Below are 27,192 nucleotides of genomic sequence, written 5' to 3' on the forward strand. Positions count from 1 at the left end.
TTCAAAAGGAAGTCAATAAATAGCTTGAAAAGTCTATGATAACTTTCAAACTCATATCGGCCTCCTTGAAAGAAGTCAGGAAGCTTTATTCAAAATGGTGTCCTAAATCTCAAACAATACTCAAGTAATAGAATTGTCAAAGTCTGGAATGCTCTACCTGATTCAGTTGTCTCAGCTATAAATTTTCAGTTTTAGTCACAAATTGATTTTCGTGGACCTCACTTCATACTTAAGAGGTCCCTAGAGATGGGGGGGGGGGGGCGTGCATTAGCACACTAGCATGCCTGTCATTGTATTTTTATATTATTCCTGTTTTTGTTTCTGTTTGACAAATTACAATAAAATAAATAAATAAATAAATAAAGAAGTGGACATTTGAATCATTTTTTAAATAATACAACTCTTCCAGGGTTTACATATGTTTAGACTATTTACCTCCTTTATCTCTTCAAGAAATTACAGACACCATAAAAAGCTAAGGAAACAGGAATGCTGGCTATGCTACTGAATGATTCAAGTGTCATTCAATAGCATAGCCAATATTCCTGTTTTCATTGAGCTTTATAGTCCCTGCAATTTCCGGAAGAGATAAAGGAGGTAAATAAACAGTTGAACATATGTAAGCCCTGGAAGAATTGTATTATTTTTTAAAAATGATTGATTTCTTTCTCAGTAACTTCTAACTCAATATTTTCAAGTCAAATATAAAAAAACAAAAACACTGGTACATAAGATAATAATTGTTATCTTCCCCTGAGCAACATTGTAATAACAATAGTCATAATATTACTTTGTTGTTTCGACCAAGAATTTCCTGCTTCCCTGCCTGCCCCCCCCCCACTCTAATGTTTCTGTGTAATCCAAACTTAGTGCATAAATCTATCCAATTTAGCAGGTATTTTTTTCATGTATTAAATGAATAACAATAAAAATACATAATTACAATTGTATAGAACGTTCAATTTAGCAGTCACATTTATTTAATTCCTAAGTTATTTTGATATATTTAAATTAGGTGGGTCTTTACCTGATAAGCCCAAATGGGTTAGAATCATTTGGGAGTCAGTTGTAGCTTAGGGATTTCCATGCAAAAGAAACCAAGTAGGTTGGAAAATATTTCCATCTGAAATCTGAGGAGCTAAATTAAACAGAATAATATAACTGAGTGTAGGCATTTATTACGTTGTTTAAATGAACATCATTCATGGTGTTATGTATTGAATGTATATAGTTGTATTAACTGTGCTTAAGTGAAACTAATCTTTAAATGACCCCAACTATAAATGTTCCATCCCAATATGGAACATTTATATTTTGGCGGGCTTTTTCTAGGTCTATGATTGGTTAAGGCCCTGTGGGTCTAGAATATAAATCACAGGCCTTTGTCTGCAGTTCCCCAGTTCCATTTTGAGGCAATAAAAGCAGTTACAACTATGCTGGTCTGGTTCTTGTCTTTTGAATCCCACACAATACATAGTACCCACTATAGCCATAAGAAATGGAGATTGTAACTCTTAAAATCTCCAACCAGTATGTTTACTGAGCTTGCTGGCTATGAATTTGGAAATATAAATCCATCATTCCTGGTGGGCATCTGATTAGATGTTGGACATCTACTACTTCTAGTACTCTCCCACTTACTCTGGGTTTTGTATATTTTCAAAATCCCAGACCTAAAGAAAAATTAAGCCAAATAGTTGGATATGCCAGATACCACTATTTTGCAAAGTGATACTCACTAGGTCTGAGCAATTATTTGTTTTGTCGACAGATTTCCTAAAATAAAAATAGTCCTGCTATTTGTATCAAAGATGGTTTCTCCTCACCCCCTCCAAAAAAAGTCAGAATTGTGAACTGAATTGACTCAATTCCTATATTTTAATTGATTCAGATATTCAAAATGAGGGCATGGTTCATAAGGAAAAGAGTAAGCAGCATGTAAATGTTGGAAAATAAATAAATGACTTCTTTGATTAATTGAATTATATCCAATTCACAATGTCTAATATAAAGGGAGTGGAGGTTTGTTCAGGTAATAAACCTTCGTTTTATACGTAATAGGCATGTTAGATGTATGCAGGATAATCCTCATTTTAAGCTATGAAATCTTGGTGATGTATGACTGTGACTTTAGCCTCTGGCTGTAGTAGAGATAAAATTCAAATGCACTTAAAGCAGACTAGTTCTGATTCAGTCACCAAGTTAAAGACATCTATTTTTGGGCCAAGTGTCCATCAATGTCACTTTAATATCCCATGGAGTAATTTCACATGAAATTATGTGAAGATTAAGCTCTGTAAAATCTCATTTTCCAACTATGGATACTAAATGGTTGGATAACATTCTGAATATATTATAATTATTTTTCAAAGCAATGAAGCTAGGTATGTTTTTGCTGCCCTCATTCTGAACATCAAAACCAGAGTCTAAATTAGTTAGTCACGAATATAGACTTTTTCTTTTCTTTTTGGTGCTCATTTAAATAATAGCCATATGTTCACTTTTCATAATATGGATAGATTTGTTTTATAGGCTGCCAGCAATCTCCCATTAAAAGGATTAATCAAATCCATCCTGCCTAGTCCTGTAATGTGATATAATGCTACAAGTACAACCATAAGCATCTGTTCCTAATCACAATGAGACCAAAATGATAAAATGTATGTCACAGTCATTCAAGTGCTACTTTTTTCTACCTGAATCACCCATAAATAGAAGTATAAGGGACAGAGTTTTTAGCACAACATTATGTCACTTGCTCCCACTGCCTCAGTAGGCAAGCAATTTTTTTCAGTGCTTGGGATGTGCTTAAATTGCTATAAATCAATGTGTGGTTTTCTTTACTTACTTACCTATTTTCTATATTTATTTTGAAATAAAAAAAATGATAATACTTTTTTTGTGGGGGGAGCCAGTTTCATATAGTTGTTGAAGTTGAAACTAGGAGACTGAGTTCTAATCCTGTTTTAGGCATGAAAGCCAGCTGGGTGACCTTGAGCCAGTCACTAACTTCTCAGCCCAACCTACCTCACAAGGACAAAACAGGAGGAGGAACGAATGTTATGTATGTTTAATACCTTGAATTATTAATTAAAAATAAAGGTGGGATAGAAGCTAATTAAAAATAAATAAATAAACAATATTTTTCAAGAGCCAGTTCTAGAAGTATACATTACACTGAATAAATTTTGAATCAAACTGGGTTTAAAGTATTTCTCTAGCTTTCCAGAGTGAAATATTTCCTCTAAAAGGATCAAAAGTTAGTATTATGAGTCACCTTGAAATGAGATGGGTGGCACAAAAATCTAATAAATGAATAAATAAAAATTATCCACACATTAAAAAACAGTTTTGAGTATTTGCAATAATAGTCAAGTGGACGGATGCCTGAGTACCATCAACAATTCCTGCATCTTGCTTTTGATCTGGCTCAGATTCAACTAGAGTTTCACAACTACCTTGAAGTCAAATTGTTATTTGAACCAACAAATCAGGTTCAAAATCAGATTGGAGCATGGTGAACTTTCTTGGGAGATACAGATTTTAACGTAAAACATTATTATTATCAGAAGAGCTCTTCTGATCCAGATTAAATCCTAAATCAGGCCCAATGCAACAATTTACTTCTGAAAGTAAACAAACATACAGTAATAGAACTAACACAGCCACAATAGCCCCCTTCGACATCTAACAAATAATTGTTGGGCAAACATCAGCATCAACATTTCCACCAGGAGATCTACAAGTTGAACAGGGCTGTTGAAAGGAGAAATTCTCTAACAGCTAATGTTGATACTCGCAAGGTTAATGTGTGACAATGCAGTCTTACTACATTTTAATTGAAGTCAAAATGCTAATAATGTATCCTTGTTTTATTTATATATGAATATTTCTTTTCCATGTCTTATATCTTTATAAAATTAACTCATGTGATCAAATAAAGAAAGTAACCGATCGATAGGGAGTAAAATTGGCTGCCGAATCCATGAATGCAGTTTACGTATTAGTTCTCTCTTAATACTATGTGACCTTCCTTCCTTCCTTCCTTCCTTCCTTCCTTCCTTCCTTCCTTCCTTCCTCCCTCCCTCCCTCCCTCCCTCCCTCCCTCCCTTCCTCCCTCCCTTCTTTCCTCCTCCTTATCTCAAATATTCAGTTTGAATTCAATAATGTGTTAATTACTGAGTATACCACAAAGACTGTGATCAGATGGTGGGTGGGTGGCTATGCTTGTTTCCAAAATGTCAAGAGCCAATTTACAACAGGATCTTATGAGCTAATATGTGGGTACTGAAAGTTAGAAAGACTGAACTACTTCCAATTCTGACACTAATATCAGCAACCACTGAGCTATGGATCATCTTCAATGCTATGAAGAAATCTGGAGTTAGTGGTACCTAATTTTGAGATTCACTCAAAACAATGTTGGCCATTTATCATGCTTTGTGCAATTTATTTGAACACCCCCACCTGGATTTATTTGCAGTGAAATTACAGTTGGAAGCATATTCATATAACAAAATACTCAGTGCTATGTCAAACTACAATTATAATACTTCAGATTTCAAGTACAGAGTGTGGCTGAAACCCAAAGACAAAAAAAATGAAGAAATAAAACCCCCTTTTAATTGAAAAAGAAACATGTTATTTTGTTGCATTCTTTTTTTCAGCCTTGTACTGCATATGATTTGTGGAAAATTATATTTTGATACAAAAGAAAGCATCAGATTGAAGCCAGTTTCAGCATTTGGTTGGGACCAGTTCCACTAGCACTTTAATAGTGCAATCCTACATGTGTCTACTTTTTTTAAATAAAAAGCCTCGTTCAGTTCAAATTAATTTATTTTCAAGCTAAATGTGTGTAATAGTTTAAGCTAAATAATATTCAACCATAATCTGTTACAGCAAAGCGGTTCTATTTTTTATTGGCACAAATAATGTTTACTGATTTTCGTCCCAATTATAAAGCCCTTGAGGATATGTCCCATTTCCCCCCCCAAAGTAAATCTCTAAATCTTCAAAGGGAGTTTATTGCAGGAATAGTGAGCATAAAGGGAAGAAGGAGAGAAAGGCCTGATAAAACGCAGCACCCAATTTAAATGAGAAGCATGAGCTTTCTGATAAGACAAAAATCCTACTTTTCCTTCTGAATATTACAACAAAATGGGTCTGATAAAAAGCAACCTGCATTAATCAAGTGAATTGAATAATTGACAGCCAGCCTTGTGATTGATTTCTTGTCTGAAATGGAGGATTTCAATCCAATGCTCTTCAAGCCTGAAGTGAGTATCTCTGCATTTAGCAGAATGCTGTAATAATGTAGTAGCCAACAAATCAATGTTCTATCACTTTATTGGATTTTGTTTATTCTGTAAGTAGCTCAGTACAATGCTAGAAATTCTGTGGAAGCAGTTCAGTTCTATTGCCACCAAAATGTTACAAGACGGTATTTGGCATGCCTTAACAAAACCGCATGCAATCAACACAGACTTTTTATACAAAAATGGACAATCTTTTTATTCAAGAAATATGCAGTTAATTGGTTGTTTTATTCCTTAAATTACTAGAAGCTTTATTCCACAACAGAACCTGAGAAGCTTAAATATCAAGTAACACTGTCTCTTTAGGCAAATCAAATGACACTGTTATCACTAATAAATCTTGAATTACTCAACAATATTACAGAAAAGTAGAAAAATAAAACATTTTCACATTTGCACTTGAAAACACACTATAAAATCCAAACCTATAAAACATTTAGCACATAAATTACACCTTTGTGTTTTCCTTCATATTAATTTGAAACACTTGTGACTTGTCTTTGCATTCTTTGCTTGGACTGCTAAATTGTGCCCTTATGAAGTATTTTGTATTTGAACAGGCATGGTCCAAAGCACTGAGCAGACACATATTTTTGCTCTATTGCTACATAAATAAATACCCCAAGACAATTTAATTCCCAGGTTCCAATCTGCATAGTGAATGTGCAGCTTGTCAGGATATGTGAATGTTTGAGATTTATTTTGCTACAATCCTCTTCCATGCCTTTGTTCGCAAGGCACAAATATTTTGTTTTTATTTTTTTAAAAAGCCTAGATTCCAGGATATTTGAAAAGAGAAATTTAATTCAGAGATGGAAAATTGCTTTATTATGGATGGAAAATTGCTTTATTATAAAACTTCATTCACAGCAATAATAGGGCATAGCCGTTTATTTTGTAAATTGTTAAAATATTATTTTTGGACCAGTGGAAAATTTTTTATGATTTCCCCATTTTTGTCCTTCCCGACAAACATCTGAACTAGGAAAAGAGGGGAAAGTGTACAGGTAGTTCTCGGCTAAGACCACAATTGAGCCCCAAATTTATGTTGCTAAGTGAAACATTTGTTCAATGAGTTTTGCCCCATTTTATGACTTTTCTTGTGACATGGTTGTTAAATGAATCTGACTTCCCCATTGACTTTGCTTATCAGAAGTTCTCAAAAGCTGACCACATGACCTCTGGACACTTCAACTGTCATAAATATGAACAAGTTGCCAAGCACATGACAATGTGACCAACTGTGGTAACAGTTGTAAGTGTGAAAAATGGCCATAAGTCACTTTTTTAGTGCCATTGTTACTTGGAACCAGGGGTGAAATTCAGCAGGTACTCTCAGGTTCTGGAGAACCAGTAGCGGAAATTTTGAGTAGTTCAGAAAACCCGCAAATACCACCTCTGGCTGCCCCCAAAGTGGGGTGGGAATGGAGATTTTGCAATATCCTTCCCTTGCCACCCCCAGCAGGCCATGACCACAAAACCAGTAGGAAAAAAATTGAATTTCACCAATGCTTGGAATGGTTACTAAATGAACTGTTGTAACTCAAGGACTACCTGTACAATTTATCTCCCCCCGAACATTTATGGATTTCAACTTGTGTCCTTAAAATTCGGCACAATTCAATGTTGCCAATCATTACAAAGAAATAATAATAGTTCCTCTCCTTTTTTTTATTATAACCTTTTTCTCCCTGGGATCCCCATTTCATTTCTGGTCTTTTGTTTCTATAATCTCTCAGTTAGGATAGTTAAATTACTTGCTGAAAAACTTTTCACCTGCTGTTACAAATAAGGCAAAAGCTACTTTTGTTAAGTAAAAGCACTTCCTTTCATCTGTTTCCAAAATTTATCAGAAGGATCCAACCATAGTAGAGGAATGTGAAAGAACCAAAAAAGGATGGTGGAGGGAGCAGCAAAAATGCAACATATCTAGCACAAAATATCAACCTGAATGGGGAAAGAATAAACCCATCTCCAACATGCGAAACCTGGAGAAAATTCATAATAATCTGTCTCCGTACTCTTCTGGAATTAAGAGATATCTCATTTAAGCATAAATATGAAATTGTTTTATCTCGTAATCCTTGGCTTGAAATTAAATTCCTCTTATAATAAATGGCATGTAAGCAACTTAAGACAATAAGATTAAAGAGATTTCCTATCATATCACTGATAATGATAAGCGCCAAATCATAGGGAAGAGACAGTGTTTCATTACAACTTCAATACATTTTAGATGGCCCTCAGATCTAAAGAAACAGAAGAGCCAAAAGCCATAGGATAGGATGGAGCATTTTAATAAAGATGGGGAAATGCAGTGTGTGTTTATCTAATAATGTTTATCATGCCATGAAAGCTAGTTTAAAACAAAGATGTTGTAACACATTATAGAAATAAATACCCTCTCTGAATTGTAAAAATCTGGATGACTGCTGGATGACAGAAAAGAGCTATAGTTTCTGTTACTCTGTTGCGATCTTGAAGCCCATTTTTTTTTTTTACCAAGAATTGGTAATCCTAATGAAAATAGAAGGTTGCAAATGCCAAACATGCCTTGATTCATGTATGTTACATGTATACATTAAGGGACAGGAACTCCAATGCCTTATAAATGTTCCTATAAATTTTAAGAAATGTTCTTAATTATAACTCTCAAAAGATTCCTGGCCTGAGCTTAGGAGGCGCAGTGGGTAGAGTGCAGTACTGCAGGCCACTTCAGCTGACTGTTATCTGCTCAGGGTTCAGTGGTTCTAATCTAACCGGCTCAGGGTTGACTCAGCCTTCCATCCTTCCGAGGTGGGTAAAATGAGGACCCAGATTGTGGGGGCAATATGCCGACTCTGTAAACTGCTTAGAGAGGGTGGAAAGCCCTATGAAGCGGTATATAAGTCTAACTGCTATTGCTATACTGGATAGGGCTAATATCAGTTGCAATCCTTGAGAATACAAAATTGTCTATTTTGTTTCTATCCTTGACCTATAAGCACCTTTAAAAATGGAAAAAAGAACAAAAAAGTAAACTTTTCAAATGTATAGCAATGATATCTAAAATGGAAAAAATGAACACAGTGTAGGTGGGAGGCTTGACAAATCGATAGATAATTTCACACTAAAATGTGCTTTCTGCATTCTATAACATCTAAATTTGTTCCACACTGCAGTATTTATACTGAAAGTAGAACTGAACCCAAATCATAACATTTGCCTGGTTTGATCATTAAAGAAAGTGAACTTAAATTTTACATTCTGCATTTATTTCATGTCCAGTTGACTCAGGTGAGATGACATATTTCTCTTCAATGAGTCGCCTTAAAAATCATCCAGCATTTCACAAGCTAATTATAAAAGCTGCTAGAAAATTCCATTCATGTGCTCCAAATGCACAAATCTTTTCTGGCTATCAGCACATAATGGAAATCAACCACTTATTAGCTTATTAGAAGGGAGGGGGGTTACATTGTTTGTTAAAGCAGGATTTGAAGAATACTTCACATAAGAATTCTTTGAAATAAAGTACCTTTTTGAAATTTTGCACAAACCTTATTGCTCATACATTAGAACCACAAAGTGGAAACCAGGATTATGGCCATTGGTTTAATGCTTGGCAACTAATTGGTTAAATTAATTTCTTTTAAAACTTAATTCATGGCTATAACAAATACACAAAGTCAGGTCATTGGAAACATTAAACTGTTGTTTTATTTTTTTAATATCCCCCCTCCCTTTTATTGTAAGCCACCCTGAGTCTCTTTTGAGAGTAGGTGGCATACAAAATTTAATAAATAAATAAATAAATAAACATTGGCAAGTGAACAACTATTCCTTCACTTCTAGTGAACAAATTAGAAATGATGTGTGTAAAGCCATTAGTTCTCCAATAAAATAGGTTGATAAATACCATCAACCAAGATTCTTCCATAAGGAAGTATTCTCCAAAATATGTATTTTGTTATTGTTTTTGTATTTGGAGAAACCATCTTGAGCATGGAGCCAGAAAGAGAACAGAGTGTAATGTATATACCCATCATCCTCAATTGCCACATATGCTCACTCTATTTCCACATAAGCTATTAAATAAGCAAAAATCTGCAGTATCTCTCTTTGTTTCCAAATATGACTACACACAGAGATGCATACATGTTGTAAATGATGCCTTTTCTCTATTATATTTACTGAAAAGTATAATTTAATGATAAGTCATGTGAAGACCATTCTCTTCACCTGCTTATCTATGTTTTTAGAATCAATATAGAGTGTTGATGTATTAAGCAAGCATGACCCTAGAGAATCAATAAGATATGGATCAAACATGGAAATGCCATGCAGACAGCATTAAAATGGACAAAGATCAGTGGGTCTTAGCTTTGTTCTGTTCTAGAATAAACCTGTTACATTTAGCTTTGAAGGGAAATATAAACTGGCAACAAAAACTAGAATGATGACACAGAGAATCCTTGACCTGTTCTATATAAGAAGAAGAAAAGAAGAAGAAGAAGGAGGAGGAAGAGGAGAAGAAGGAGGAGGAGAAGAAGAAGAAGGAGAGGAGGAGGGGGGAAGGAGGAGAAGAGGAGCAGGAGAAAAAGAAGAAAAAAAGAAGAGGAGGAGGAGGAGGAGGAGGAGGAGGAGGAAGAAGAAGAAGAAGAAGAAGAAGAAGAAGAAGAAGAAGAAGAAGAAGAAGAAGAAGAAGAAGAAAGTTTGAAGAAGTCCAGCTTGATAACACAATCAACTGCAGCTGCTTTAAGAGCCACTTAAGCTTTGATGAGGAATTTAGATAGGAGGTAGCAGCAGTTAGACTTCTTCATTGAATGGATGGATAAAAACTCTACTTATATAATTTCTGAAGTACTTCATCCAAACCATTTTTAAGCACGTACAACTTTAATGAATAGCCATCTGTCGCAGATACCATAATCTGGATTCTGCACTAAGCATTAATAATTGCTTTCAGGAATCTAGATGGTCTGTTCTAGTTCTATAATTCAGTACTATATCCATCCAGGGATTTGCTAATCCTGCAAATTTGTTTGAAGTAAAGATCCTACTTTGCATCACCATGTTATACTTTGCTGTCTTGGAATCACATTCTTTCCAAAGATGGATCAAGATCTGGCCCTACTAAAAAAAAAATCATTTTCTAGTGTTTCATAACAGTGAAGCATATAAAACATCAAGCAGGTCCTGATTATTCAATTAACAGCTAAGGCAATAGGTATATCCTCTTTCTTTTCTTATTTTTAACTGCATTGAATGAGAAGCTGTTTCTGAAATTAGGTCAGATTTTAGAAGCCAATTTAATTTGGCAGAGGTGAGCAGCGATCTTAAAACATGAACAAAAAGCATTCTCTCTAATTATACCAATATTCGTGGAGGAATGAATCATGTCATTTTCTTAATGAATCTTAAATCTATTAAATATACTTAATTTATATTTTTCTGAGATCCCTATATGACAAAAATGCCAGCAGGCTACCGCTGAACTCTAGGTGGTGATTCTTGATTCTTACAAACACCACTAAGAAATCGAAAAATGCCCTATTATAATAAGATAATCTGCTTGGTACCTTTCTTGTTATTTTTTGACAGTTTTTAAGAGAGGTTCACTGTCACTCAAAATGTAACTCCTTTTTTTCCTTTGATGTTGGGATGTAAAGATTTTCCAGTATATAAATAATCTTTCTGGCTAATCGAAAAGATGGTTGAAATCTACCTCCAGAAGAGAATCATCATTGCCACATTAAACACGAAATGAAAATGAATGGAATTCTGAACAACCTTGCTGTAGAATTCCAAACATTTTGCCAGAACTTAGCAAGTTACAATAGACTTGGGAAACTTTTAACTTCCTGAATGTCCATCTATTACATACCCAGACTAAGAAAAAGTGGAATATGATATGTGAAAGTTAAATATATATTTGTAAAGAGTAAATAAATTCAAAGGTTTTAGAAAAGCCCATTCTATAATTTTGTTCTTAATACAATTGCTGTGTTAACAAGGCATGTCTCAGTTAAAAAATATCACAGTTTTCACTGCCACAGGGAAGATATTTCCCTTCCTGCCAATACTTAAAAAAGGCTTTGATATAATTCATTAATCACAAAAAGAAATTTAAAAATGTCATTTATTTATTCCAAATGTCTTGACTTTTCAATTCATTTGAATTGGCCTGTTAAGAAATAGTTTGATTTGCATATGCAACTATGTTTGAATTGTGGCCTTAAGCAACTGCATTTTATATAGTTCAATCTTTTAGAATAGATTTAAGATTGTTTTAAAGTGGAATTTTGATTCAGATGTAAGTTTCATTGGGGTTTACTTTCAAGTAATAAAACACAGGATTATATCCTAAAATTACATCCTGTATATAGAAATTAACTTTCTTCCGATCTGATGCTTTCAGGTCAGAGGTGGTATTCAGCCAGTTCTCTGTGTTTCAGGAGAACTGGTGGTGGCAGCTGCAGGAGGCTCCGCCCACCCACCCCAATGTAATGCGCGAGCACTACACATGTACAGAAAGCAATGCACATGTGCAAATGAGGTGCGAGCAAGCAAAGCCAGCGCAACCGGGCAACCTCTCATATTTGCGAACCGGTAGGGAAGGTAAGTGAATCCCACTGCTGTTTCTGGGATACTGGCCACCACTTCCCACCATCTTCCTTGGACAAGATAGCCAATAGCCATGTTGCCTTGGCATGATGGAGAAACTTATTTTAGCACTATGTTGGAGAAAAATCTCTTATCTCATAAATACCCAATTCAGTTTTTTGATGGAAAAACAAGAAGCATTCCAAAATCCATAACACAACATATTTCTTTCTCCTGTTAATATGTAAAATAAATAGATTTTGCAGATTCCATAGAATTTCATTTATCTTTGAGATGTTTTGAAGCTTTGCCAAGAGACTTTTAGAGCAATTCTTGTTCATATGCAAACTACTGAGTATGAATAAGCAAGATGAAAATAGATTCTTTATATTCTTCCTGTAAATTATGGATTTCTGTCAGGACTTGCTAAAACCATTTACAGGATTATACAGCTTGTTCATTTGATACACAAAAAATTTAAATAAACCAATTTAAAACATTGGTTCCTAGAGCAAAAGTTTTCAGATATATTTTAGAATATTAATATATGTAAATATAAGTGGTTAAAATTGTCTGCTTTTCAAGTTCCCATTTTAAGTATGTGCTTGTTAAATGTAAATGCAACATGATATGTTGCTCTTGACCTAATTTAGATGGTTTTTTCCTTTATATTCTTCTTTTCCACAATTATATTCTGCCCTATTTGATATATAATCACAGCTTGATATGAATAAATGTTTCCTTGAACAGGATGAAAATTGATTAAATGCTGTATTTATAACAGCAACCATCAGGACAACCACTAGTTTGTAGCAAATAAATAGTTTTATGGGTCTATTTCTTGTTATTTCATGCATGTCCGGAGCTTTGCAGTTCAAGTCTGGTAGCCCAGTTTTATAAGTCTAAATTGAGCACATCACAAAAATGTAAGAAAACAACAAGCATGCTGAAAATATAAACAAATTAAAAAGCAGCAGCCAACATAATAGAATGAAAACTAACTGCAGAGATCATATGGGTTAAAAACTATGTAGACATAAAGGTTACATAAAAAAATCTATGTAAACCCAAAGATCTTCACCTATCAACTTGAAACTAATGAAAAAGATCGTCAGTGGAACTCCCACAATAATGATTTCCAGTAATTAGATATTACCACTAAAATGGTTCTGTCAAAGTGTGTCTTAGATGTTGACAGCTCATACAGAGATTAACGTCCTATCTGTTTTAAAATCCATGCTGTTTAATGGTGAAAAATCGAACATAAACAAATTCAAGCACGTCCTTAAGAGTTTAAAACCCACATAAGTTGGAAATGAAGGGATGATAAAGAACTAATTCAAACACGTACACATATGAGGGTATGGGAGAGCCCTATTCAAGCATTTAACCCAGTGTTTTCGATCTCAGCAACAAAGATGTGTGGAACTCAACTCCCAGAATTCCTCAGCTGACATGCTGCCTTGTTGCCCTATCACTTTTCATGCATTGGTTGGAAAAGCCTGAAAGTCCTCTCTATAGATCTAAATCAGATGAGGCAGAGCCATGTAGGCAGCCTACCTGAACTGGTTTTCCCAATTTCAAATAAATAAACCGTTTCTCCCTCTGACTGCATGAATTCCTAAATTCCTCAAATGTGGAGTTGGGCACCAAGGTCTTTCTGATGTGCGTATTTTTTTCCAGTAATCAAAAGCAATGTCAGTTTTTGCTTGTTCTGGGAGACGGGGGAGAACTAAAGCATATATTAGAGAAGTAAACAATTTGCCTGAAAAAAGCTGTTGTCATGCAAAGTGCTTTAGTTTAACACAAACAAATTAAACCTAAAAATAAATCAAATCCCTGTCTTTATGCCGTCAAAAATATAGCCTGTTAGATAAGCTTCATTATTTTATCCAGTGAAAAACTGAGACCAACTCGAAAATTAGGCAATGATCTAAATTGCCGAATAGGAATCACATCTCTTAAGTGGAGGAGATATGCTATATTTGCTACGGTGAGAGATTTTTAAAGGCTTTGAGGACGTGTCTTCTGAAAATAACAAACACAATGAGCTAAACAACAGAAAAGTAGTTATATCCAATTTTTGTGTTGCTAACAGAATTTATATTCATATGAACATTTCCACCAGCAAATAAATATCAAGGCATGTAGGAAAGGCATATCAAGAGCTCAACTGGATTGCCCCAGTCCTAGCCATATCAATATTATTATTATTGGTATTATCAACCAAAGCAAAAAAAATATATTTTATTCCATACAGGTAGAACCACTAACTCACATTTTCCAGCATATGCTAAATCCTGAATCCTGTATGGGTAAGTGAATAATGAATAAGTGAATGATAATCTATTATCCTATTGTATATACTATTTATATTCACATCAACCTGTGCTATTATGGAGGCTTCCAGATGTATTAGGTAATCATTCTTGGGGTAGCTGCTAAAGACACCAGATTGGGGATGACTATTTGATAGGATTATGCAATGATTCAGGTTCAGTTCCATAAAGATGGTTTGAATGTGCAGAACCCAACCATTGCAAGTCTTAAAAGTAGTCAGCGCATTCGTAGGAACTTGTTTTGAAATACCTTCTTGGAATCAAATGCAAAGTGCTGCAAAGTTCTACTTTCTACATTGATCCAGACTTGGGAGGGAACATTATCTGCTTTGATAGGTCGGCTAGAACAAATCATAAAATAAATGATAATGGATTCTCAGTAAGAATCCAAAATGATAAAGTGCACAGAAATTTAATTCTCTATCCAAAATTGCTACAATAAGGGAACTTACAAGTACACCGGGAAAGTACCCCAAATCAATATAAAAAGTAATAAATTCAAACTGGCTAATATGCATTGAGTTAATTATGAAACCAAAATCAACTATAATAAAATAAAGAAGTAAGAGCAGGCTTCTTATTGATTAACTGAGTAAAGTATGGCCAACTGCTGGAAGGGCTTTTGTTCTTTTAAATGAATGTAATGAGCTATAATATTCTTGAGGATTTTGTATTAGCCCATAATGGGTCTGGCATTCATAGATCATCCTTCGCTTCCTATGACCACAGCAATGAACAAGGAAGAGATTTGGACATAGAAGAGTAGACTTGGATCTTACACAACTATTTGATTTCTCAGGTTTTTTTAAGTCAAGGATATGGTTGTATATAGGGAAAGAGACACCTAATCTCTTCTCTCTTTAAATTGTACATGCCACAATGGTTTCCATTACATTAACATTTTAAACACTTTTCTCATTTTTTTCCTTTAAAAGAATTTCAATTTCACTTCATTTCTTCAAAGTCCTTTAGGCAACTAAAAGATGGTTTAACACACATACACACACACAAACATATGCACACATGTTCTTCACTGGTTATGATTTGGGCTTTTTTAATGCACAAAATCAGTATTATAAGAATTAAAAGTTAGGATGGCAAAGGATAGAGAGTGTTTGCGAAGAAGAAAAAAGCAGGGGAAGGAAGGGAAGGAAAAGGAAGGGACAAGGAACCATTCATAAGCTTGTGTCTCCATTTTGTTTGCACTCAGATAAAATACTCAGAGTCATATCCTCACTTTTGGATTGCACATTGAGCTCACTCCGTCTTGAGGCTTTCCGAGTTGCCCTTGAGAGCTTTCTCCGAAAAGTGTCTCCAGCCAAAAAATATAAAATAGGATCCACGCAGCTGTTGAGACTCGCTAGCCCTCGAGTTACTTGGTAGGTAGCATAAACCCTGTTGTTAAATGCACACATTTCCGGAGTCTGAAAATCCAGCCGGGCGCGTAGATTCAAGTTTTTCATCACGTGGAAAGGAAGATAAGACACAGCAAATACTGCCAACACTATAATAACCAAGTAAATTGATTTCCTCCTAAGCGGAGAATTGTCTAAATCTTTGTAAATCAGTGCTTTCACGATTAATCCATAGCAACCGAGGATCAGAATGAACGGGATGCAAAACAAGAAGACAGTGGTGCACATGCTGTAAATAAAGTAGCTACGCAGGTAATTGTCTACTGTTGTGTCATAGCACGCCATGGTTTTGACTTTCCTTACTTCAGTTCCAGAGTAAAAGAAGATGGGAGAGATTGCCACCACCACGATAACCCAGACCAGGGCGCTGATGTAAACAGCATTCTTTTTTTTCAGTCTCCCTAATGATTTCAAAGGATGCACCACCCCAGTGTATCTGTGCACACTGATACATGTGAGGAACAAGATGCTTCCATATAGATTGACATGAAAGATAAATCTCTGCAGCTTGCACATGAAATCTCCAAAGATCCAGTCCGTTTGATTGAAGTAGTAGAATATTAGGGCAGGGAGCGTCAGGACGTACAAGAAGTCTGCTAGGGCTAAATTGAACATGTAAACTGAGATGCCACTCCATGGCCTCATGTGGAAGACAAACATCCAGATGGCCACGCTGTTGCCTAGGAATCCAGTGATGAAGACTACGATATAGACAGCTGGCAAGTAATAGAACTGAAAACCGGTTTTGGTCAAGGAACACTTGTTAGTGGCATTGCTGGTCACATTGTTGGCCAGTGCATTGGTTTCAGTCAAATTCAGGACAACCGAAATGAGGGCTTCAGTCATGGTGACAACAATGAGTTCACATCAGTGGCTTTCAAGATCTAGAATCAGCAAGTGTCCCTAGAGAAAAGAAAGAAAGTATCTAAGCTATGTCAATAAAAGAAACAATGCAGCAAAACAGGCAGGAGAAAAATCATATTCAATTTTCAGCAGCTCTAGAAGCCGTGTATTTATTTATATCCTGCTACAATCTGGTGACTTTTGGTAGCTCACTTGAGAAAAGAAAAATATTAAAACATTCACAGTATCTTCAAACTTAGAATTTAAATAACTAAATAACAATAAAAATCACTACAAGTTGGTTAATTGACAGGGCCATAAGTATTACATTTGCTTTTTTGGCAGGCATATGTTCCTGCAGACCAGTTGAGATGCTTTAATTTACTGCCCATATTTGAATGCCAATATTGTATTCTTTCTAGAATATGATAGCTTGAACGTGTGAGCTATTTCCCCATATGCCCTACCACTTGCCACAAAAAGTAACCCAAGGAACTAGTCCTTACAAACTATAAAACTCGGTGAAGTATCAGTTTTTGCTAAAGCATCTTATGGACATTACCAGATAAGGCTGTTATTCATCCAATCACCCTGACTCATCCATGGAATTTTGCAGAATTTTGCTCAATCTCCATTTGTAGCAATCTTCCTCTCTGCCTACCACCACTGATGCCTTCTCTTAAGAGGGGAGTAAATCTGTTTAAGGAGAAAAAGGCAGAAGACCTCTGCCATATTTTTTTGACTGGTATTAAAAGTGGACAAAAAACTGGAAAAACCCTGCATTTTATACGCTGGGATGTCATATACCAGGAAGGCAGATGGAAACTAATGAACTTACTGAAAAAATCAGCCACTGAGAGATCGAATAGTGTAAAAGATCTTAATCGATCTTGACTTAACTTCTTTATTAAGACTACCCCCACCCCCAGCCCTTGCACCATTCATTAAATCTAGCTGATCACTAGCAAGCTGCCAAAACCTAGTGCTTAACGAAAGGCCAAAAACTGGTGGAATGGATGCAGGTCAGGAAGATTGTTTTTAAAAAGTGTAAACTTGGCATTATTGAAATAGCGTAACCATTTCCCCTGACATTTACTGATCAGAATTGCCATATGGTTATTGGCACTTCTCTCTCTCTCTGCATACATTTTCCCCATTCTAAATATGTATTGTTTAATGAAGTAACCTAGGAGATTCTTTCTCTATACAGATTAATCATAGAAGAGTTTTCAATCGCTACTCTTTCAAAGAAAAATAAATGGAATGTACAGTGCAGAGATAAAGTCTTTAAATAATATTCAAATAAATTTCTGTATTTGTTTAGATACCCATCCTAAACATATTTTCATTATATTTTTCTTTTTAACAACATCAGAGGACCCTCCTTTAATATATGACATAGCAGCAATCTCTCCGTGTTCTACTTTTTCCTCTGCAAATGGCATTCTGTACCTGAAAATAGCCTAGAACCATTCTAATAAGAAGCTGTTGACAAACACAGCTGCCACAATCTGGTCTAATTCCTTTTCAGAGCCATGGATGATAGAAATCACAGCTACAGGTGGCCTCCACGCAATCTGCAAATTAAATGTGAGCTAGAACTATCCTAAGTAAATATTTCAGTTCAATAATCTTTGGCTACTGAAGACAGAGGGAAGGAGGAATAAGAAATGGTTATTCAGGCAGATTATGAATGGCTTCCCCACCCTCAGAAAAGTAGCTTGGTTTCTTAAATTCGAGTTAAAGAGATCATAAATGACTGAAGATAGTGGGAAAGTTTCTGAAAATTATATGGATGGTGGCAGAAAAGGAGACATAATCCAGATACCTCCTCCTCCCCCCCCCCCAAGAAAATAATTATTGGTATTCCATGAGAAGGATTACACACAGTCCAAAAAGCTGGAGCAGGTGGACAAGAAAACTGCAGGGAGCAACAGTAAACGTTAAACAGCATAGAAATGAACGGAGTATCAGACAACGAGATAGCTGTAGCAAGACTACTGAAATGAAGAAAACTTAGCTGTGCATCCTTAGCACTCCAGGGACATAGGCATTCCAGCGCCTCAAAAACTATGAAACCATAGTTTTATCCATACATATATTGAACGATCAAGTGTCCCTATAACAAATCACAATGTCTGTGTTCCTACAACATGCCAAGGCATAATGATATCTGTGGGGGCCATCATTTTCAGTCATGACTTGTGGAGTTAGCAGTGATATCAACCTCCGTGGGGTCACATAGGAGATCTGTTTAAGAGCAGCAAAAAGTAACACCTTAAGGTGTCTTAACTTTTCTTGCTTCTATGCCCATATCTCTCTCTCTCTCTCTCTCTCTCTCTCTCTCTCTCTCTCTCTCTCTCTCTCTCTCTCTCTCTCTCTCTCTCTCTCTCTCTCTCTCTCTCTCTCTCTCACACACACACACACACACACACACACAGAGAGAGCCTTCACCACCCTTTATCCTTGCACGGCAGCTCCTCCCTCCGCCCTAAATGCACACACAACACGGAAGTCTCCAGTCAACAAAATGGGTTCAATCTCCAGAGTAAAAGCTCAGCCCCCGGATTGCAAGTCAAGCAGCTCCTGGACATGTACAGAACGCGTCTTTCCGCCTTTCTTCCGCCGTCTTTTCTTTTCCATCTCGGCTTGGCTGGGCTCCTCTGAGGTCTGACTTCGGCACATCCACTCCAATCGGTTTGTTTTTTTTTAACTTCCGACTTAAGAATTCAGCGCAGGAGTGTCAGCGAAAGAAAAAACCCCAAGACCCTCAACCATCGCTTTTAGCTCCATGCCCTATTTTTTCAACCGGTATTACGGGAGAGGAGGGGGGGGCTGTTGTGTTACCCCCTTGGGACTGAAACACGCGTGCCAGGAAGGGGGGGGTGAAGGGTGGGGATGCCCCCACGGACAGAGCTCGGCGCCTCTTCGCATCTCAGTTACTTTGTCGAGCAAACTCTTCGACTCCCCCCCCCCCCACAAAAAAAAATGACAGGCGCCGCGACAGAGAAAACGAAGCCGTAGATCTCTTGGCTTGGGCAAAGACTTTATTTAGACTTTAGACCTTACAAAGGGGCGCTTTCGGAAAGCGATGTTCCCGCCGTTCCCATATTTATTTATTTATTTATTTATTTAGCCTCCGAGCGGGAAAGTTTCGCCCGCGGTTTAGAGGACTTACCTCCTGGAACGCCTCAACACGCTCGATCCGAGCGGGCAACGCGGTGCCTTGCCGGCTCTCTTAGCGCGGCTGTTGGTGGCGGTGGTGGTGCTGCTGCCCCCGCGCCCTCCGTCGCCTCCTTCTCCTTCATGCCGCGGTTCCTTCTTCGCGGCTCCCGGGCGAGACGGGAGAAGCAGCAGGGAGCCGGCGGCGCCAAGCATGTGCCCCGTCAGAGCCCCGAGCTTCGGGCTCCTCGCGGCAATCGCCGCCACATTCCCACAGTGGCGAGGCGAGCGAAGAGCGCGCTGCTGACGCGCGCGGCTCCGGCAGGCAGGCAGGCGAGGAAGTGCAGGCGAGCCGCGAGAGGGAGCGCAAGGAGGCGGGGAGCGGCGGCGGCTGAAAGCGGCAGGGAAGAAGCCGCCTTCAGCTAAAGGTTGGTTCCCGCCCCCCGAAGCTCTTCCCCCCGCGTGGGCATAGGCAGATCCACTTTTTTTCCCCCTGCCGTGGAAGAGCTGCCAAAAATAAACCAATTGGCGATTGTTAAGGCTCAACGATCTGGGATTTGAGAGTGAATTCAGGTCGCTCCCAAGGAGCAAATAATATCAAATCAAGAGGATTCATACGTTCGTGGATATCTGACTTTTTATCCAGGTGTGCATTGATGGACATTAAGAGATGATAACCTTTATTGCCTTTTTTTAAAACTGCGAGCACAGTGCCTCACATTAAAAATGAAATTCAGTTGCTTGCTTTCAAAAGAATGTATATATCAACCTATACATGTACATATGTCTCTGTCTCTGTCTCTGTCTGTCTGTCCATCTGTCTGTCTGTCTCTCTCTCACACACACACGTTAATAATCACTGTCCATTTGGAATAAGAATAGAATAGAATAGAATAGAACAAGAGAGTTGGAAGGGACCATGGAGGTCTTCTAGTCCAACCCCCTGCTTAGGCAGGAAACCCTACACCACTTCAGAAAAATGTCTATCCAACATTTTAAACACTTCCAGTGTTGGGGCATTCACAACTTCTGGAGGCAAGCTGTTCCACTGATTAATTGTTCTAACTGTCAGGAAATTTCTCCTCAGTTCTAAGTTGCTTCTCTCCTTGATTAGTTTCCACCCATTGCGTCTTGTTCCAGCCTCAAGTGCCTTGGAAAATAGTTTGACTCCCTCTTCTTTGTGGCAACCCCTGGAACACTGCTATCATGTCTCCCCCAGTCCTTCTTTTTATTAAACTAGACATACCCAGTTCCTGCAATCGTTCTTCATATGTTTTAGCCTCCAGTCCCCTAATACATAGCGGAAAGGGGAAACTTGAGAGTTCACAAGGTTGATGCTATATGGAACAAAAACTGTCTGAATCTGTCACAGTTATCTTAACTAAAGACATTCTGATGTCTTTGAGAAAGGAGCCTTCCTTGGGTCTGGCTTGCTGTGAAAACTTAAAATGGCCTTTTGCACTAGTCTTGATTACAGTATAAATTAGCAATCGTACAGCAACAATTGAGCAAACAGAGTTCCTCAGAAAATATTTCCATATTATGCTTGTCTTTGTACTCAAATTCACAGTGCAGAGTTTCATCAGTTCATTGGCTGATAGGAATGTTTTAATTAGTGGATTAATTGCTTAAAACAGGTTGATAAATTAGATGCTGCTCTTCATTAATCTGGACTACAGGTTCTAAATGTCTGTTATCTATGGAGAGACTCAGTCATCCAGGTCATGGCTGTCCCAAAGGAACTGAAGAAGCTTCTGGGATGAGAAGTGAAATATCTTAAAGAAAAAACAGAAGGTCCAGTCACCTCTTGAAAAAGCATCTTGGGAATAAATGTCTGTTGAAAATCTTGAACACTGAAGAGAGAGAGAAATATTCTGAAGTGGTATTTTCTTCTTATGAATAAAAAAATGTTTATTTTGGAATGATACATGCTATGATACAAAGTATTTAAATTTATATAATCTCCCTCTCTGGAATCCCCACATAAATATGTATACATACTATATGCATGCACAAAAAGACCTAAACCAGATGATAATCCAAAGAAACAGTATGTTTTCCTACAGATGAAGAAAAAAGCATAGTATCCCTTTTAACTAAATGCTGAAAGTTAGACATGGGGACATTCCTTAAAAGCTGGTATCCTTCTGTATATGTTAGCCAGGTATAGCACTTAGGCATACTTGCTTCATTCAAAAAGGGTCATCCTGATTAATGTTTGGGTGGGGAAATACCTCGGGATGTTTTCGTTCGGTTTTCTTTGTGGGATGAATACCTTTGAATCAGATTTGGACTCCTGGTCACTGACTAGACTAATCTCTGCACTTGACAAAGTGGTTTGCCATTGCCTGCTTCCTAAGACTGAGAACGAGTAATTGGCCCAAAGCTATCCAGCTGACTTTGGGTTTAAGTTTGCCATAAAACTCATGTTCTCCTGGTTTATAGCCTGATGCCATAAAGCCTACACCAAACTGGGTCTCTGGGAATTTGAAAAGGTATCTTGAAAAAAGAATGTTGCAAGACATGTTCTTTTTTTAAAACAATTTTTATTTATTTTTGGACAAAGACAAACAAACATAAAAAAAACCATCTTCCATTACAAATTGTAGAAAGTGTGTCAGTTGGTTACAATATTTCCACGCATCTCTTCATGTTCTTATTATACAAAAAAAAATGCATAGATGAAGCCATGAAAATGTCACAATTTTATTTCCTTCCTTCCTTCCTTCCTCCCTCCCTCCCTCCCTCCCTCCCTCCCTCTCTTCCTTCCTTCCTTCTTTCCTTCCCTGTTTCTCTCCCCTTCCTTTCCCCTCCTGTCCCCCTTTTCCCCCTCCCCTGCCTTTCCCTTTCTGTCTGGTCCAGTCCCATCCCTTCCCTTCCCATCCCATTATTTTCCCTTTCCCTTCTCTTCCCATCCCTTCTCTTTCCCTTTCCCATTCCCTTTCCCTCTCCTTCACTTCCCTTTCCTTCCCATCCCTTCTCTTCCCACTCTCCTTTCCATATTCTTGCCAGGAAAATGGCATAGACAAGTTCAGAAATCAAGCTCAACCTGGCAGGGATTCTTTTAAACAGCATAGATTTTAATATAGCAGGCAAACATTTCTAGAAGGACAGTAGTTGTGAGCAAAGGTTCTGATCTGGAACCTTTTTTTTCAAAACTCTATGATACACATGAGAGCCTGTGTATGAGAGCAAATATTCTACCCTTGCGTAATGACACTTGTTAGAATGCAATTGTTTGTGTCAAAACAAGCCTGTGTACACAAAATAAATCCAGATTTTATCCACTAGGTATTTTATTATTTCATCCACTGTTCATGTTTGCTTAATTCCTGAAGCCGTTGCTTTCGATTTGAATCTTTCCTAGTAGCAGCAGTCATACTTTCAATTATCGCTGTGTTAAATGCTTTAAAAAGTGAAATAAAACTTAAAAGAAAAAGAAAGCAGAACATGAAATATTTCATTTCAGAAGCTTAGCCCTTCCAAAAGGGCTAAACATTTATTATGCTAACTACAATTTTCATAAATATTTATGGGATTAGGAATATTTAACCCCCTAACCACTACCTTGTGTCATTTTGATTTCTGAACGGCTTCTGCTCCTATTCCCAGATCTAGTAGCCCTCGCACTGCTTATTCTGACTGACAGGAAGCCTCTAAGATACTTTGCAACTCCATTCCTGTCCCCTGCAAATTTTGTTCCTCGAGATTTTTTTAATTGGAAAGGGCAAGCACTGAATGTACAACTTCTGCATGCAAGACACATTCTCTGCCACTGAGCTCACGGCCTCTCCTGTAAGCAAATGAAAGCTACTGTTTATCTGCTACATTATTAGCATGCGGTACCAGGGAAGCTAGTAGATAAGTGAAAGAGCTGTGGATTAATAAGCCTCTGGTTTGAACCTTTCTTTTCTGTGAAAGGATGAGATAGACTTTAGCATTCTTATTTCAACCACAATTGCCCTCATCATTATCTATAATGTCCAAATCATCAGCATCAACAACAACATTATCATCCTCCTGATAATATGACTGGTAGATGTTTTAAAGATTGCTGAAATTATCCATGTAATACATTTGCACTAGAATTTAAGAGGCTGTAGTAGTTATATATGTATTACATATGTGGTTTGTACATACCATATTTCCCTGATGGTGACCCCCAAAATAAATGCTTGGCCTTATTTTTGGGGATGTCTTATTATTTTTGAGGTACAGGACCTTGACCTGCAGCCCATGGATGAGTTGATCCAGAGAGGGCTAGAAGTTTTGTCTCTGTTTCTGGCACACTCTTGCCAGCTCTAGCACCACAGCCGCCACTAAGAGAAGGAACGTGGTAGCTAAGGTTTGTGGGAGTGGTATCCGTGGGGCTGTTCTACATGGATGGCAGGTGCATGTGGGACACGTGGGGCATGTTTCCCCCTTTACTCCTCCCAGGAAATGGTGGGGACCGGCTACTCATGTGTTTAAATATTTTAGGGGAGAGCTTATTTTCAGGGGAGGATTTATTTTAGCGCATGCGCTCAAAAGCCCAATTTGGCTTATTTTCTGGGGACAGGGTAGAAAATCCATGATTGTTCAAGTGAAGTTAAAAAAGGTCCAAGTCTCTGATAAGTATAATCTTTATTGTCATTGTACTTAAATACAATGAAATTGGTTATCCCAAAGATCCCGAAGAACTTCTTCTAGTCAAGTTCTTTTGTATCCTTTTTACTACTTTTTGAAAAATGATTTCAAAGAAGAGAAGTTTGATGGGCTGGCATGTTCATGTATGGCGATCCACATGGAGGTCAAGGAGTGTCTCTTTGTGAAAGTCCTGGTTTTTCTTGTTACATCAACCTTGCACCAGCGTGTCTAGCTTTCCATGATTTGCATATCTCCCAAATGGCATCCTCCCATTGACCATTTTCAGATTGGAAATGTACACCACCAAGAAAGCTTCCGAGGCATGTGAACATAAATCATATAAAGATGAACACTGGGAGTTGACCACCTGCCACCTGTGAAAATATAACAAGTTTAAAATCCATTGTCAAAGTACATTAAAAAGAAACTCACAAAAACCTTGAGAATAAGGTTGTGAAAAGAAGCCTATTTTTTAGGCAGATAAAACATACAGTATGTGAAACACAGAGGAAATGTTGGCATATGCAGAATTGAAAGGGCTTCAGAAGGCTTCCGGGCTCTGAACGGTGTTGGGAATACAGGCAGAAAACAGTTGCAATATTCTCCAGCGAACAGCTGCTCAGCTTCTGTTTAAAATACTTCCCCCCTCCCCAATTCAAGATAAAATCTAACCTTAGTTGTTTAGAAAAATTACAATGGAGAATATTGTTATCCCTAGTTGAAAACATAGGTATTTAGTTTGTACAGCTTTTATTTATTATAATCTGTTTGTACAGCTGTTAATTATAAATACAGAGATTGTCATTTCTATTCTAAGAAGCATTCCTCAGTATTTTCTTGTAGCATCATTGACAAGCAACCCCATTTTTATCCATTGCTGACATTATATTAATACTGTCTCATTCCAGTCATCATTTAAAGCTTGTTATTCTACTACTTTGTGCAATGGAAAAGATGTGATCCTCACTCCTGGTACTACAACTGTACCAATCACAGTAGCAAAAACTGTAGTTCTCTTTCTACAGAAAGATAGATTTGTGTAATCAGACCAGCCTTAATTTCCATTGGTAATTCCATATGATGCTGATACGATCATGGGTGACACTGTGGGAGATGAAATTATATCAGTCTTGTGAAACCTATTTGGTAGCAAGTGGTAAAACATAAAATGTGGTAACTTGAATCTGCTATCATCATATTATTATGCTGGCTCAAAAATTGTTTGTTTGTTTGCTTGCTTGTTTATTTGTCAAATTTATATAGCTAAATCCTCTCAGCAAGGTTGGGTTCCAATAAAATTAGCTAGTGAGGAAAAACTGTGAGAAGGAGTAAGCTTGAATGTTGCCTTCTATATTCAACTTGGGAGAGAAAACAACTTAAGTAGGTCGATCATTTTCATTGTAGGTTTAGTGGTCATGGAATTCTGTGAACCAAGAAAAAGGCAAATATCTTTAATCTTACAGCTTACAATACATTTATTCAATGTATTTATCCCAAACATAAAATGAAAATGACTTTGGTTTTCACTCATATAATCTTTATTTTAGTTCTAATGTTTTCCCACAAGTGCAGGATCCACTATTTTCGATCAACCAAGTATTGATTCATTGGTTACAACAGCAATTGATTAACTGGCTTGTTGTTTGAACCTGGCATCATGGGCTGACAAGAGTGTGAATTGTCCAAAGTCACCCAGATGGGCCTTCATGCCTAAGGCTGAGGTAAAAATTACAGCCTTCTTGGTGTCTTAACCACTAGACTAAAATTACCTTCCCTTACAGGCATGGAACTTATACCCAAGGACCTTTCTTTTATTTTATTGTACAGAAGTGAACTCATCTAAATCAGAAGCCACTGCAGTTTTATTTAGTTTGGTTGGGTTTTTTTTTTTTAATGAAGAATAACTTTCCGTGAACACGGTAGAAAAATAAATATGGAAAGTGTGAAATTGTCAGATTTGTTCATCATCTGGACCGATTTTGTATATTCCTCTTCAGCATCATCCCCACAGCCCTTGCAAAAGATTCTGAATGAAACTGCAAGTTTTGTCAAACCAAGCATAAATAGTGAAGCTTGGCAAAATGTACAATCAGAATAGAGCGGGAAGGGACCTTGGAGGTCTAGCCACCTGTTCAACCAGGAGACCCTATACCTGTGATGGCTAACCTTTTTGTCATTGCATGCCAAAGGTACATGTGCACGCATGTGACAGCGTGCCTGCATGCCTGCACTCATAATGCAATGTGTACATGACTCCCTCCCCATGTGTCACAATCCCCTGCATATGTGTGCGTGATCCCCCACGCTCTCCCCACTTCCCGCATTTGTGTATGTGACCCTGCACATGTGAGCATGACCCCCACTCCATGTGTCTTCTGCATGGACTCCAGGCATGTGCAGCAGAGACCCCAAATAGTTGGCCAGTAGGAGACGTGTGCGCATGAGCATGCATGATGGAGCTGAGCTGGGGTGATAGCTCGCATGCCTGCAGAGAGAGTTCTATGTGCCACCTGTGGCACGCATGCCATTGATTTGCCATCACGGCCCTATACTATTTCAAACAAGCGACCGTCCAGTTTCTTCTTAAAAATCTCCAGTGATGAAGCATCCACAACTTCTAAAAGCAAACTGTTCCACTGGTTAATTGTCATCACCGGTAGGAAGTTTCTCTTTAATTCCAATTTGCTTTTCTCCTTGATTAGTTCCCATCTATTCTTTCTTGTCCGGCCCTCTGGTGCTTTGGAAAATAAATTGATCCCCTCTTTGTGGTAGCCTCTCAAATACTGGAATACTGCTATTATGTCCCCCACTAGTCCTTCTTTTCTCTAGACTAGCCAAACCCAAATCCTGCAACCGTTTTTCATATGTTTTACTCGCTAGGCCTTATACTTTTTCCAAAGTCTC

The 27,192-nt window shown here is 37.5% G+C and overlaps 1 protein-coding gene across 10 annotated transcripts in view; it reads right to left on the reverse strand.

The window, feature by feature from the left end:
• The window catches only part of P2RY1 (purinergic receptor P2Y1), a 49,130-nt gene extending 29,139 nt beyond the window's left edge, over positions 1-19,991 (reverse strand). For 9 of the 10 annotated variants that reach the window (XM_087725353.1, XM_087725350.1, XM_087725348.1 and 6 more), the window contains exons 1-2: positions 19,679-19,991; positions 15,480-16,560 (exon numbers count right to left, since the gene is read on the reverse strand). In XM_087725353.1, coding sequence (XP_087581479.1) covers positions 15,480-16,503 — 1,024 coding nt within the window. In that variant the 5' untranslated portion in view covers positions 16,504-16,560; positions 19,679-19,991. Of the gene's footprint in view, positions 1-14,446; positions 16,561-19,678 lie in introns of those variants that run through there. The other variant, XM_087725349.1, reaches the window with a different exon arrangement.
• Between the last annotated feature and the right edge of the window lie 7,201 nt (positions 19,992-27,192).

Source organism: Thamnophis sirtalis, unplaced genomic scaffold (genome assembly GCF_051295495.1).
Source record: "Thamnophis sirtalis isolate CommonGarterSnake01/CBP01778 unplaced genomic scaffold, rThaSir2_p1.2 scaffold_11, whole genome shotgun sequence".
Taxonomy (NCBI): Eukaryota; Metazoa; Chordata; class Lepidosauria; order Squamata; family Natricidae; genus Thamnophis; species Thamnophis sirtalis.